General features: G+C 50.3%; 1 protein-coding gene across 11 annotated transcripts in view; it reads left to right on the top strand.

Moving 5' to 3' along the window:
- SLC43A3 (solute carrier family 43 member 3) overlaps nt 1-15486 on the top strand; it is a 468756-nt gene that overhangs the window by 309518 nt on the left and 143752 nt on the right. For all 11 annotated transcript variants that reach the window (XM_086953361.1, XM_086953355.1, XM_086953354.1 and 8 more), the window contains 2 exons: nt 2772-2818; nt 5888-5964. In XM_086953361.1, the coding sequence (XP_086809487.1) occupies nt 2772-2818; nt 5888-5964 (124 nt within the window). The remainder of the gene's footprint in view (nt 1-2771; nt 2819-5887; nt 5965-15486) is intronic.

Raw genomic sequence — 15486 nt, 5'->3', positions numbered from 1 at the left:
GCGCAGGAGCGAAAGAGAATCACAGCGCTTCCAGGTATGGGAGCGCTGTATAAGGACAGTGGGAGGGCGGCTCAGCTGGGAGGCGGGGCGGGCTCACGAGGACGAGGACACCAGCAAAACGAACAAAATGGCAGCGGGGGGGGGGAGGGCAGAGCAAAGCGCCGGGGGTAATCGCGTGTAAAGTGCCTGAGAGAGCAGCGGAAATACAGCGAAGCAGCGCTCAGGGCAGAGGCACAAAAAGCAACTTTAGGGTGAAAGGCACAATCTCTACTGTACCAGGTCTCGGCAGTCAGGCTGCAAGCAGGCTGTGGAGCGACCTCTCAGCGCAGGAGCGAAAGAGAATCACAGCGCTTCCAGGTATGGGAGCGCTGTATAAGGACAGTGGGAGGGCGGCTCAGCTGGGAGGCGGGGCGGGCTCACGAGGACGAGGACACCAGCAAAACAAACAAAATGGCAGCGGGGGGGAAGGCAGAGCAAAGCGCCGGGGGTAATCGCGTGTAAAGTGCCTGAGAGAGCAGCGGAAATACAGCGAAGCAGCGCTCAGGGCAGAGGCACAAAAAGCAACTTTAGGGTGGAAGGCACAATCTCTACTGTACCAGGTCTCGGCAGTCAGGCTGCAAGCAGGCTGTGGAGCGACCTCTCAGCGCAGGAGCGAAAGAGAATCTCTCTCAGGTATGGTTAGAGTGTCATCTCATGCCCCATGTCTCGTAAGGTCAGACTGTGGGATCTCATTCCCTCTCTCAGGTATGGTTACAGTGTCATCTCATGCCTCGTGTCTAGTAAGGTCAGACTGTGGGATCTCATTCCCTCTCTCTGGTATGGTTAGAGTGTCATCTCATGCCCCATGTCTCGTAAGATCAGACTGTGGGATCTCATTCCCTCTCTCAGGTATGGTTAGAGTGTCATCTCATGCCCCATGTCTCGTAAGGTCAGACTGTGGGATCTCCTTCCCTCTCTCAGGTATGGTTAGAGTGTCATCTCATGCCTCATGTCTCGTAAGGTCAGACTGTGGGATCTCATTCCCTCTCTCGGGTATGGTTAGAGTGTCATCTCATGCCCCATGTCTTGTAAGGTCAGACTCTGGGATCTCATTCCCTCTCTCGGGTATGGTTAGAGTGTCATCTCATGCCTCGTGTCTCGTAAGGTCAGACTGGGATCCCATTCCCTCGCTCTGGTATGGTTAGAGTGTCATCTCATGCCTCATGTCTAGTAAGGTCAGACTGTGGGATCCCATTCCCTTTCTCAGGTATGGTTAGAGTGTCATCTCATGCCCCGTGTCTCGTAAGGTCAGACTGTGGGATCCCATTCCCTCTCTCTGGTATGGTTAGAGTGTCATCTCATGCCCCATGTCTCGTAAGGTCAGACTGTGGGATCTCATTCCCTCTCTCTGGTATGGTTAGTGTCATCTCATGCCCCATGTCTCGTAAGGTCAGACTGTGGGATCTCATTCCCTCTCTCTGGTATGGTTACAGTGTCATCTCATGCCTCGTGTCTAGTAAGGTCAGACTGTGGGATCTCATTCCCTCTTTCTGGTATGGTTAGAGTGTCATCTCATGCCCCATGTCTCGTAAGGTCAGACTGTGGGATCTCATTCCCTCTCTCTGGTATGGTTAGAGTGTCATCTCATGCCCCGTGTCTCGTAAGGTTAGACTGTGGGATCTCATTCCCTCTCTCAGGTATGGTTAGAGTGTCATCTCATGCTTCGTGTCTCGTAACGTCAGACTGTGGGATCTCATTCCCTCTCTCTGGTATGGTTAGAGTGTCATCTCATGCCTCGTGTCTCGTAAGGTCAGACTGGGATCCCATTCCCTCGCTCTGGTATGGTTAGAGTGTCATCTCATGCCTCGTGTCTAGTAAGGTCAGACTGTGGGATCTCATTCCCTCTCTCGGGTATGGTTAGAGTGTCATCTCATGCCCCATGTTAGATGACTTCTAATGGCAAGGTCTGAGGGTGGTATGAGGGAGTCTGGGTTAGAAGGATTCTGTGGCTAAACTTGACCGATAACCCCTACTGGTGACCCTTCTGCAGGTAGACAGTTTGGGATGTATTTAGACGTAGCCCGCTTCAGTGAAGAAGTGTGGCTCAGGGGTTAGAGGCGGCAGACCCAGAAGCTGAGATCGGTTCTGGACCAGGGTTCAATTCCCCGCCTCGGTGGGTCTTGGGCTCAAAAATTCCACGGACTCGATAATTCTCGTTCCGGTGCCTCCTCGACTCATGGGTTCACACTCTGCGACTCTGGGCAATAGCTTGCTTAACCTCCACTACGGCCCCTCGCGGCGGGATGCCTGGCTTTCACCTTGTGGATACCCTGCTGGGGTTAGCTCACAGGGGAATACCAGGACGGGTTCCCAAGGCAAGCGCCTTGATGCCTGCGGGTGATACGTGCGCTATATAAATCGCAATACATTTACATACATACATTTACATACAGTAATATCAACTGTAGAATTGTTTTTATGTTGTTCTCTGGGCATCAGCTCTACGGCTCTTATCGTGATGTATGAGTTGGGAGCCTCCCTGTATATGTACTGTCCGGCCCGGCGAGTGTGAGCCCGATTGTGCATTGACAGTAGTAGGTGAGCGCAGGAGGTGATGAACTTCACTGCCTGTTCGATTGAGACTTGCACGTGAGATGTCACCTCTGTAGCTTTCTGTGTTTCTGTAACATATATATTTAAACTGTGTTCATCTTCCAGGATCACTGCATGCCACACGCTTGAGTTCTCTTCTCCGCAGCAATAGTATAACCTGTGTTTGTTTGTCGTTTCAGATTTCTATACACAGTGGCCACACTTCTGATTGCCTTCTCCACTGCCGGTAAATACACCTTTGTTGTGGTGGGTGTGTTTGTGGTGTGTTTGTAGTATCTTTGGATGAAGCCCCCTTATTAATGTGTGTATTTTAGGAAAGTTGTTTGAGTTTGTTTATGAAGTCTGAGAGAGTGGGTTAGGTCTTTGTCAGTTGTTGGAAAGACCAGTGGCCTTCTTCAGCGTGCCAAAGAATTGCTTAATGTGCCAGAGGCTCGTGTACCTATTGGCGCAAAGTACAATCAAATTGTTTGTTGGAGTATGTACTAATTATCATTATGTTTGATGGATGCAGTTGTGTCAGTGATCAGTACACACTAGGTATGTTTCCTTTCCACCCCCTAGCAGAGTTGTTTGCATACTTATTTAGCACTGAGTAAATATGTTTGTGCCTCTGTCTAGTGTGTACTACAGTTAGTTGTTTGTTTGGTTTCTGGCACGGTTCTGCTTCAATTATTTACCAGTAATTGCATTTCTCCGAGTCGTCTCCTTCGCCTCTATTCATTACGACATTGAGGCAATCCTGCCTCACCAGACACCCATACCACGTGGTCTTTCATGAAATGAAAAGACCCTTCTCCCTCCAGTCGTCCTGTATATACCACGTAAACCGACACACGCCTGTTTGGTTGGCCTGGACAACCTGGAAGGCATGTCATGAATAGAAGCGGGGGAAGACGACTCCGAGTAATGCATTTACCATTAAGTAATTGAAACATTACCTCTTCGTCCCTCCATCACTTCCCTTCGTTACAAAATTGAGATGTACAAAACCAAACAGGACAAGCAGAAAGGTGATGCACAAACTCATGTATATGAAACATAAATGACAAAGTAATGAAGCAGCAAAAAGACAACATAGTGGCCAACAGCAGCAACCCAAACACCCCAAGCAGGTCAAGCTCTTGAACAAGCTGATAATGAGAGGCAAAGACAGTGGGGGTGGCCAGGTGGCGTCCGTGCGGATCCCAGGGATGGAAGCCCTCTCAGTCCATGAGGTACACATCGATCTGATAGATCGGCCCTGAACCCCTAAAGGAGAAACCTGACCGGAAACCTTGTAGGTCAGAGAAAGCTATGGCAGAACCCACAGACTCACAGAGGGAGTGGAAGGCTTCTAACCTTTAGACACAGGGTCAAAAATCCCAAAGAGGGAATCTGAAAGCCTGGTGAGAGCTGTCCCAGCCAAAGAAATAAAAAGAGACCTCCTGACATCCAGACAATAGAGCCACATTCAGTTCCTAGAAGAATGAGACCCGAAAAAGGAGGGCACAACAGCTCCTGTTCCTTCTGAAACTGGGAATCAGCCTCAGGACGAAGGAATGATCCGAGATGCAGGGACGTTCAAGCTTATGTGCTCTACGAGTAAACTGTACAACCAGCAGCTAAGCCACATGGGCTGTCACCCCTGTATGTACACATGCGATGAGGAATACATGTTACTTGTCATGTGTTGTAAGTGTATAAAAACAATAAAAATATATTTTTTAAAAGGAAAAGGAATCTAGAGGCCACAAAACGTTCCATCATCAAAAACCCAACAAACAAGGATGCTCGAACGACAAAGCTCCCAGCTCACACAGATGCCTAGCCGAAGAAACCGCAAACATAAAGAAGGCTGAAAGGGGCAACATCCTGATATCGGTGGAGACCAGGGGCTCAAACGGAGCATCCGTCAATGCCTCTAAGAACAAAGATAGATCCCAAGAAGGGAAAGGGCCCTAGGAGAAGGAACAGCATTCTACAAACATTTGAACCAATGACCCATCAAACCTTCCGCATCTGGCAGAGTGCACCAAGAGCCTCCAAAAGCCTCAGTAGCAGCCCATCGAGGCCTCAGGGCGGCATCTCTCGACCCCAAAGGAGCACCGGCTTACAGAAACCTCGTCAAATCAAAGAAAGCAGAGGAAGATGGAGGGTACAAACCAACACCCTGACACCACTAGCCAAAGGAACACCAGGGCCACAAGAAAGACTCCTCAGTAGTCTAGCGTCTAGAAGTGTGCAGAGTTGGAGCCAAACTAGCTGGCACCCCCTTATGCAGCAAGCGGAGCCCTTACAGCGAGGGCCACAACTGGCAAGCAGAGGATCCTCGCTGTCCCCCAATCACTGGCAGGTTCAGTATGCCAAACAAAAAAAGACCACGCCCCTCAGCCGAGTGGAAAAGTGAAGAAAGGCCAACCAAATCACCTCCAGCTGACCACCCCCAGGCCACAGACCCGGAGACCCCCTCCCTCTCTTCTCCCCCTCCCAGGCCCCCAACCACACACGTATGCATCCTAAATTGAGACTAGGCCTGGGTAGTGAACTTCGCTCCGTTCGCGGAGTTTTCTGCACTCCGCACTCTGTGGAGCTTGCGAAGTGCAGAAAACTGCATTGATCTGTGCAGCGGAGTTTTTTTCCAGCTCGCGATCGAGAACAGTAAGTTCGCGAGCTGCAGCTTGGGTAGAACTTCTACCCGAGCGGCAGAAATACCAGCACAAACTGCAGTGCGCACTGCACTCCGCCACTCGCGGAACTTCGCAGAGTTTTTTTGTAACTTCGCGGAGTTCCACATAGCAAAGCTCCGCTAACTACGCCCAGGCCTATGAATTGAGACCAGGACTGGAGGAAACAAACCCTACCGCCCCCCACAGGAAGTAGGGAGACAGCAGCTACAAGCCCAGTACCCTCTGGATCATCCCTGCCACAGGCATAAGGCAAGACCAATCCTGTACAAATGCAACCCAGCGAGTCATAAAGACTTTGTGTGCAGTTCAGGTGTGTCTTTACGTAGCTACAGTTTAGCATGTTTTGTAGTTTGCAGCACAGCTGCGCATTTTACTATGTGCAATATACATCCTTAAGTCTTCTCATGATGTGCCATACAGTTACACGTGTCTTCACACGCAGCGTGTCCTATGGCCAGGTGTGTCACAGCTGCCATGTCATGGTTTGCGTGCCTCCTCTGGAAGTTACATATAGTTTATTAGAATGGTGCATACTTATGGTGATCGTGTCTACACACTGGGCACTATATTCTTGACTCTGTGTTTAAGGCGCTATCCCAGGTAACCTGTTCCTCTTTCTCCTTCTCCAGCTTCCGCTTGGCTCCTGTTCCCTGCCCTCTCGTTGCTGGCGATTGGAGGCATCCTTTTCATCATGACGAACATGCAGGTGTGTGGACATGCGACCCACTCATGGTTGTCATTGAACCATGCAGGACACAGACATGCAAAGGGCATTCCAAAAAGACAAAAAGAAAATGGGAGGGGAGCAAGCAGGTAGAAGTTCCATGGTGGCAGGAAAGCCAGGGGGGGCACGAGTGACACCAGGAGACAGGAAAGAAACAGAGGGGACAGGAGAGAACCGGAGGGGACAGGAGGGGCACAGAGGGGACAGGAGAGGCACAGAGGGGACAGGAGGGGCACAGAGGAGACAGGAGAGGTACAGAGGGGACAGGAGAGGTACAGAGGGGACAGGAGAGGTACAGAGGGGACAGGAGAGGCACAGAGGGGACAGGAGAGGCACAGAGGGGACAGGAGAGCCAGATTGGAGCTATGGAAGGGGCAGGAAAAGTGTAGCGTGATGTTGGGGGTCAGGAGCAACTTGGGGGGACTTGATAGGAGAAAGAAGGGGGAGGATGAAGGAAGGGACAAGAGAGCCATGCAGGGGTTGTAGCTGTACGATTGGACAGGAGACTTGTGGAGGGAACAGGAGAGGTATGTAGGGGGGAAAGAACATGAAAAGAGGTGGAGAAGTCATTGAGGGGGCAGGCAAGATGCAAGGAAAAAGGAAAAGCATGTAAGGAACAGGTTGAACATGAAAAGAACAGGAGTGATAGAAGGGGTCAGGGAAAGGCTAGGGAGGCCAGGATAGACATGAGGCGACAGAAGACTCGTGGGGTGTATAGGTGAGGGCGTGAGTGATGGGAGGAAGCAGCTGCACAAGACAGAGCAAGAAAGAAATGACAAGGATGTGAGGAGACATGACCAGAGCAAAATAAGAGAAGAGAAGTGAGGGGAGAGAAAGAATTGAGGAAACATGATGGTATTTGACAGATGCAAACCAAGAAGAGAAAATTGAGGGAACATGAGGGGATGACCAATAAAAAGCAAGAGGAGAGAAGTAAGTAGCAGAGAAATTTGAGGAAACGTGAGGGAATATGACAGATGCCAAACAAGAAGGGAGAATTGAGGAAACATGAGGGGATAGGACCGAAGCAAAGCACGAAGAGAGAATTGAGGGCACTTGAGGGGACATGACAGATGCAAAGCAAGAAGGGAGAATTGAAGGCACAAGAGGGGATATGACCGATGCAAAGTAGAAGCAGAGTAGTGAGGGGAAAGAGTGAATTGAGGAAACATGAGTAGAAATGAGAGATGTAGAGGGGATGAGACATGCACGAGAGATGTCCCAAAGCTTCAAAGGGACCCAAGAGGCGACAATAGAGATGGAGGAGGGATGGAGGAGAGCAGCAGAGGGACAAAGTCAAGAGAACAGGAGGGACATGATCGAGGTAGTATCTGCAGAGAGAGTGTGCAAGAGATATGAGGTAGGAGAGACGTTTCAGATATGAGGTAGGAGAGACGTTTCAGATATGAGGTAGGAGAGACGTTTCAGATGTGAGGTAGGAGTGACGTTTCAGATGTGAGGTAGGAGTGACGTTTGAGACGTGAGTTAGGAGAGACGTTTGAGATGTGAGGTAGGAGAGACGTTTAAGATGTGAGGTAGGAGAGATGTTTGAGATGTGAGGTAGGAGATGTGAGGTAGGAGAGACGTTTGAGATGTGAGGTAGGGAAGATGTTTGAGATGTGAGTTAGGAGAGACGTTTGAGACGTGAGGTAGGAGAGACGCTTGAGACGTGAGGTAGGAGAGACGCTTGAGACGTGAGGTAGGAGAGACGCTTGAGACGTGAGTTAGGAGAGACGTTTAAGACGTGAGGTAGGAGATGTGAGGTAGGAGAGACGTTTGAGATGTGAGGTAGGAGAGATGTTTGAGATGTGAAGTAGGAGAGACGTTTGAGATTTGAGGTAGGAGAGACGTTTGAGATGTGAGTTAGGAGAGACGTTTGAGACGTGAGGTAGGAGATGTGAGGTAGGAGAGACGTTTGAGACGTGAGGTAGGAGAGACGTTTGAGACGTGAGGTAGGAGAGACGTTTGAGACGTGAGGTAGGAGAGACGTTTGAGACGTGAGGTAGGAGAGACGCTTGAGACGTGAGTTAGGAGAGACGTTTGAGACGTGAGGTAGGAGATGTGAGGTAGGAGAGACGTTTGAGATGTGAGGTAGGAGAGCCGTTTGAGACGTGAGTTAGGAGAGACGTTTGAGACGTGAGGTAGGAGATGTGAGGTAGGAGAGACTTTTGAGATGTGAGGTAGGAGAGACGTTTGAGATGTGAGGTAGGAGAGACATTTGAGATGTGAGGTAGGAGATGTGAGGTAGGAGAGACGTTTGAGATGTGAGGTAGGAGAGATGTTTGAGATGTGAGTTAGGAGAGACGTTTTGAGACGTGAGGTAAGAGAGACGCTTGAGACGTGAGGTAAGAGAGACGCTTGAGACGTGAGGTAGGAGAGACGCTTGAGACGTGAGTTAGGAGAGACGTTTAAGACATGAGGTAGGAGATGTGAGGTAGGAGAGACGTTTGAGATGTGAGGTAGGAGAGACGTTTGAGATGTGAGGTAGGAGAGACGTTTGAATGTGAGGTAGGAGAGACGTTTGAGATGTGAGGTAGGAGATGTGAGGTAGGAGAGACGTTTGAGATGTGAGGTAGGAGAGACGTTTGAGATGTGAGTTAGGAGAGACGTTTGAGACGTGAGGTAGGAGAGACGCTTGAGACGTGAGGTAGGAGAGACGCTTGAGACGTGAGTTAGGAGAGACGTTTAAGACGTGAGGTAGGAGATGTGAGGTAGGAGAGACGTTTGAGATGTGAGGTAGGAGAGACGTTTGAGATGTGAGGTAGGAGAGATGTTTGAGATGTGAAGTAGGAGAGACGTTTGAGATTTGAGGTAGGAGAGACGTTTGAGATGTGAGTTAGGAGAGATGTTTGAGACGTGAGGTAGGAGACGTGAGGTAGGAGAGACGTTTGAGAGGTGAGTTAGGAGAGACGTTTGAGAGGCGAGTTAGGAGAGACGTTTGAGAGGTGAGTTAGGAGAGACGTTTGAGAGGTGAGGTAGGAGAGACGTTTGAGACGTGAGGTAGGAGAGATGCTTGAGACGTGAGTTAGGTGAGACGTTTGAGACGTGAGGTAGGAGATGTGAGGTAGGAGAGACGTTTGAGATGTGAGCTAGGAGAGATGTTTGAGATGTGAAGTAGAAGAGACGTTTGAGACGTGAGTTAGGAGAGACGTTTGAGACGTGAGGTAGGAGAGACTTTTGAGATGTGAGGTGGGAGAGACGTTTGAGATGTGAGGTAGGAGAGACGTTTGAGATGTGAGGTAGGAGAGACGTTTGAGATGTGAGGTAGGAGAGACGTTTGAGATGTGAGGCAGGAGAGACGTTTGAGATGTGAGGTAGGAGAGACGTTTGAGACGTGAGGTAGGAGAGACGCTTGAGACGTGAGGTAGGAGAGACGTTTGAGACGTGAGGTAGGAGAGACGTTTGAGACGTGAGGTAGGAGAGACGTTTGAGACGTGAGGTAGGAGAGACGTTTGAGGTGTGAGGTAGGAGAGGCGTTTGAGGTGTGAGGTAGGAGAGACGTTTGAGGTGTGAGGTAGGAGAGACGTTTGAGGTGTGAGGTAGGAGAGACGCTTGAGATGTGAGGTAGGAGAAACGTTTGAGACGTGAGGTAGGAGAGACGTTTGAGACGTGAGGTAGGAGATGTGAGGTAGGAGAGACATTTGAGATGTGAGGTAGGAGAGACGTTTGAGACGTGAGGTAGGAGAGACGTTTGAGACGTGAGGTAGGAGAGACGTTTGAGACGTGAGGTAGGAGAGGCGTTTAAGGTGTGAGGTAGGAGAGACGTTTGAGGTGTGAGGTAGGAGAGACGTTTGAGGTGTGAGGTAGGAGAGACGCTTGAGATGTGAGGTAGGAGAAACGTGAGGTAGGAGAGACGTTTGAGACGTGAGGTAGGAGATGTGAGGTAGGAGAGACATTTGAGATGTGAGGTAGGAGAGACGTTTGAGACGTGAGGTAGGAGAGACGTTTGAGACGTGAGGTAGGAGAGACGTTTGAGACGTGAGGTAGGAGAGACGTTTGAGACGTGAGGTAGGAGAGACGTTTGAGGTGTGAGGTAGGAGAGGCGTTTGAGGTGTGAGGTAGGAGAGACGTTTGAGGTGTGAGGTAGGAGAGACGTTTGAGGTGTGAGGTAGGAGAGACGCTTGAGATGTGAGGTAGGAGAAACGTTTGAGACGTGAGGTAGGAGAGACGTTTGAGACGTGAGGTAGGAGATGTGAGGTAGGAGAGACATTTGAGATGTGAGGTAGGAGAGACGTTTGAGACGTGAGGTAGGAGAGACGTTCGAGACGTGAGGTAGGAGAGACGTTTGAGACGTGAGGTAAGAGACGTTTGAGACGTGAGGTAGGAGAGACGATTGAGACGTGAGGTAGGAGAGACGGTTGAGACGTGAGGTAGGAGAGACGTTTGAGACGTGAGGTAGGCGAGACGTTTGAGACGTGAGAAGAGACGTTTTATATGTGAGGTAGGAGAGACGTTTGAGATGTGAGGTAGGAGAGACGGTTGAGACGTGAGGTAGGAGAGACGCTTGAGATGTGAGGTAGGAGAGACGTTTGAGACGTGAGGTAGCAGAGATGTTTGAGACGTGAGGTAGGAGAGACATTTGAGAGGTGAGGTAGGAGAGACATTTGAGACGTGAGGTAGGAGAGACGTTTAAGACGTGAGGTAGGAGATGTGAGGTAGGAGAGACGTTTGAGACGTGAGGTAGGAGATGTGAGGTAGGAGAGACGTTTGAGACGTGAGGTAGGAGAGACGTTTGAGAGGTGAGTTAGGAGAGACGTTTGAGAGGTGAGGTAGGAGAGACGTTTGAGACGTGAGGTAGGAGAGACGCTTGAGACGTGAGTTAGGAGAGACGTTTGAGACGTGAGGTAGGAGATGTGAGGTAGGAGAGACGTTTGAGATGTGAGCTAGGAGAGATGTTTGAGATGTGAGGTAGGAAAGACGTTTGAGACGTGAGTTAGGAGAGACGTTTGAGACGTGAGGTAGGAGATGTGAGGTAGGAGAGACTTTTGAGATGTGAGGTAGGAGAGACGTTTGAGATGTGAGGTAGGAGAGACGTTTGAGATGTGAGGTAGGAGAGACGTTTGAGATGTGAGGTAGGAGAGACGTTTGAGGTGTGAGGTAGGAGAGACGTTTGAGGTGTGAGGTAGGAGAGACGCTTGAGATGTGAGGTAGGAGAAACATTTGAGACGTGAAGTAGGAGAGACGTTTGAGACGTGAGGTAGGAGATGTGAGGTAGGAGAGACATTTGAGATGTGAGGTAGGAGAGACGGTTGAGATGTGAGGTAGGAGAGACGTTTGAGACGTGAGGTAGGAGAGACGTTTGAGACGTGAGGTAAGAGAGACGTTTGAGACGTGAGGTAGGAGAGACGATTGAGACGTGAGGTAGGAGAGACGGTTGAGACGTGAGGTAGGCGAGACGTTTGAGACGTGAGGTAGGCGAGACGTTTGAGACGTGAGGTAGGAGAGACGATTGAGACGTGAGGTAGGAGATGTGAGGTAGGAGAGACGTTTGAGATGTGAGCTAGGAGAGACGTTTAAGACGTGAGGTAGGAGATGTGAGGTAGGAGAGACGTTTGAGACGTGAGGTAGGAGATGTGAGGTAGGAGAGACGTTTGAGACGTGAGGTAGGAGAGACGTTTGAGAGGTGAGTTAGGAGAGACGTTTGAGAGGTGAGGTAGGAGAGACGTTTGAGACGTGAGGTAGGAGAGACGCTTGAGACGTGAGTTAGGAGAGACGTTTGAGACGTGAGGTAGGAGAAGTGAGGTAGGAGAGACGTTTGAGATGTGAGCTAGGAGAGATGTTTGAGATGTGAGGTAGGAGAGACGTTTGAGACGAGAGTTAGGAGAGACGTTTGAGACGTGAGGTAGGAGATGTGAGGTAGGACAGACTTTTGAGATGTGAGGTAGGAGAGACGTTTGAGATGTGAGGTAGGAGAGACGTTTGAGATGTGAGGTAGGAGAGACGTTTGAGATGTGAGGTAGGAGAGACGTTTGAGACGTGAGGTAGGAGAGACGCTTGAGACGTGAGGTAGGAGAGACGTTTGAGACGTGAGGTAGGAGAGATGTTTGAGACGTGAGGTAGGAGAGACGTTTGAGACGTGAGGTAGGAGAGACGTTTGAGACGTGAGGTAGGAGAGACGTTTGAGACGTGAGGTAGGAGAGACGTTTGAGACGTGAGGTAGGAGAGGCATTTGAGGTGTGAGGTAGGAGAGACGTTTGAGGTGTGAGGTAGGAGAGACGTTTGAGGTGTGAGGTAGGAGAGACGCTTGAGATGTGAGGTAGGAGAAACATTTGAGACGTGAAGTAGGAGAGACGTTTGAGACGTGAGGTAGGAGATGTGAGGTAGGAGAGACATTTGAGATGTGAGGTAGGAGAGACGGTTGAGATGTGAGGTAGGAGAGACGTTTGAGACGTGAGGTAAGAGAGACGTTTGAGACGTGAGGTAGGAGAGACGATTGAGACGTGAGGTAGGAGAGACGGTTGAGACGTGAGGTAGGAGAGACGTTTGAGACGTGAGGTAGGCGAGACGTTTGAGACGTGAGGTAGGAGAGACGATTGAGATGTGAGGTAGGACAGACGGTTGAGACGTGAGGTAGGAGAGACGCTTGAGATGTGAGGTAGGAGAGATGTTTGAGACGTGAGGTAGGAGAGACGCTTGAGATGTGAGGTAGGAGAGACGGTTGAGACGTGAGGTAGGCGAGACGTTTGAGACGTGAGGTAGGAGAGACGATTGAGACGTGAGGTAGGAGAGACGGTTGAGACGTGAGGTAGGAGAGACGTTTGAGACGTGAGGTAGGCGAGACGTTTGAGACGTGAGGTAGGAGAGACGATTGAGATGTGAGGTAGGAGAGACGGTTGAGACGTGAGGTAGGAGAGACGCTTGAGATGTGAGGTAGGAGAGACGTTTGAGACGTGAGGTAGGAGAGACGCTTGAGATGTGAGGTAGGAGAGACGGTTGAGACGTGAGGTAGGAGAGACATTTGAGATGTGAGGTAGGCGAGACGTTTGAGACGTGAGAAGAGACGTTTTATATGTGAGGTAGGAGAGACGTTTGAGACGTGAGGTAGGAGAGACGCTTGAGATGTGAGGTAGGAGAGACGTTTGAGACGTGAGGTAGCAGAGATGTTTGAGACGTGAGGTAGGAGAGACATTTGAGAGGTGAGGTAGGAGAGACATTTGAGACGTGAGGTAAGAGAGATGTTTAAGGTGTGAGGTAGGAGAGACGTTTGAGACGTGAGGTAGGAGAGACGCTTGAGATGTGTGGTTGTTGGAGACATGGGGTGGAGGCATTGGGGTAAGGAAGTGCACAGAAGGCTGAGCACTGAATAAAGTGAGGCTGTTGGAGAAATGGAAGAAGAGGGACATAAGAGGGCCGGGTGGGAGCAAGGAGGGGAGGTGCGCCCAGAAGGATCCACAGATGATGAAATAGAGGTGCAAGGAAGTATGGAGGGAGGCAAGGGGAGGTGGAAGCAGGGCTGCAGCCACAGAGAGGGCTGAGGGGGCCAGGCACCCCCACAAAAATGTCTGGCCCCCCTAAATGCAACTGCAAGCATGTCGAAGATTGCTTTCAGAACGAAAGCTTGCATTGCAATGGTTACAGGACTAGTGAGGTGGCTCGGAGGCAGCAGCCCTAAAAGCCTGAAAATCAGGCAACGGGGCCTCAGTTTTTGCACAGATGCCTTTCGCTTTTTTTTGAGGATTTAGGTGGAGAAAATGCCTGGAGGGAAAGCGCAGCTAGAGCCGGTGTCCGAAGCTTTCCGATAGGGAAAGCAGCGACACTCATAATTTTGCAGAGGGGGCGGGAGGAGGCAGGCTTCTCCCGGGCCTATCCGCCACACCCCAAGCAAAACAGGAACATTTCTCTTCAGTCTGCGCCTCCTCCTGGGTCTGCAGCTGCACAAGGCACACTGGCCATGAACCGAGCTGAAGATCAGGCCCGGCTTCCACTCAGTTTCATAGTTTGACACCAAATTAAATCATTCGCATTCACTGTGTTCACAGCAGTATTAATTTAGTGATTGAATGAACAGTCACACTCGGCCCACAGCGCCTGCTGCCTGTATATGAGGCTGAACAGAGTGGGTCTGTCCTGTGGGGCACTCGACCAATAGCAGGAGGAGTGATCTGGGGTCAGTGGGTCGGTTATTTTTGGCTGTTTGTGGTCTGTTTATGCTCTGTTGGGGTATTTGTACAGTTGATTACGACAGCCATTGCCTGCAGCGAGCACACATGCCTGCGCCTCCCATATCTTGCAAACAGCCATAGAGCGCGTCTCTGCGAGCGCAAAACGAATCTGATTAATACGTGTTTTCTTTTATCTAATTCACTAATGAGGCCACATTTATTTTGGTTTTCGAGCCTATTCTCTGTCACAGTCCAACCCTGCGGCTGAGCAGGGAGACAGAGGCCCTGTCTTCTGTGACCCCAGGGCCCCAACACTGTCAAGAGGAGAGCAGGTCTTGGGAAGTGAGTGATGTCTGAGGAAACAACATTCTTTGGGGCCTGGCGCTAGTGAACTTAATGAAAAGACAATTCTTAGTATTTTTCAGATTGCAGCATTAGGAGTTTGTGGCTAGAGGCGCGCAAGGCCACTGCACGCACTGGAAGGGGGAGGGACTGCAATGCCAACATGCAGATGATGGCCTGCTGCCAGCACCAATCAGAACTAACGGCAGCGTCAAAGTCTGTATATGGTATTGTAGTGATATAGCGGTTCATACCCTTAACAAGGTGCCAAACGACGTGCATATTTGTGTCTGCATATTTGTCCCCTGATATGTATGCTGGTGGGTGGCCGGATGTGTGTGGTGGACGTGGGGGAGGGAAGGTTGTCTTTCTATTCCTAAACTAAGAGAGAAAATCCCTACCAGTTTTGTTGACTTGGGCAGCATTTTTAGGCAAAAGGGCCTTTGGCTTTTTTTCCTCCACTTTGACAAAAACCTCCTGATCAATGTGAATTTATTGGAAAACAGACATTTCTGTGACTTCATGGGTCCATCTCCTATTCCAACGTGTTGATGTGTATGGTCATGTGTCCACTTTCACGGCGATAACTTCCCAGCTCATGGTATGCCTGCTCATGGTATGCCTGCTCCTGGTATGCCTGCTCCTGGTATGCCTGCTCCTGGTATGCCTGATCCTGGTATGCCTGATCCTGGTATGCCTGCTCATGGTATGCCTGCTCCTGGTATGCCTGATTCTGGTATGCCTAATCCTGGTATGCCTGGTATGCCTGCTCATGGTATGCCTGCTCCTGGTATGCCTGATCCTGGTATGCCTAATCCTGGTATGCCTGCTCATGGTATGCCTGCTCATGGTATGCCTGCTCATGGTATGCCTGCTCCTGGTATGCCTGCTCATGGTATGCCTGCCTGCTCCTGGTATGCCTGCTCCTGGTATGCCTGCTCATGGTATGCCTGCTCATGGTATGCCATGCCTGCTCCTGGTATGCCTGCTCCTGGTATGCTTGCTCCTGGTATGCTTGCTCCTGGTATGCCTGCTCCTGGTATGCCTGCTCTTGGTATGC

Source organism: Lissotriton vulgaris, chromosome 1_2 (assembly GCF_964263255.1).
Source record: "Lissotriton vulgaris chromosome 1_2, aLisVul1.2, whole genome shotgun sequence".
In the NCBI taxonomy this organism is placed as follows: domain Eukaryota; kingdom Metazoa; phylum Chordata; class Amphibia; order Caudata; family Salamandridae; genus Lissotriton; species Lissotriton vulgaris.
The sequence above is the reverse complement of the archived record's forward strand: the minus strand, read 5'-3'. Positions and strand labels throughout refer to the sequence as shown.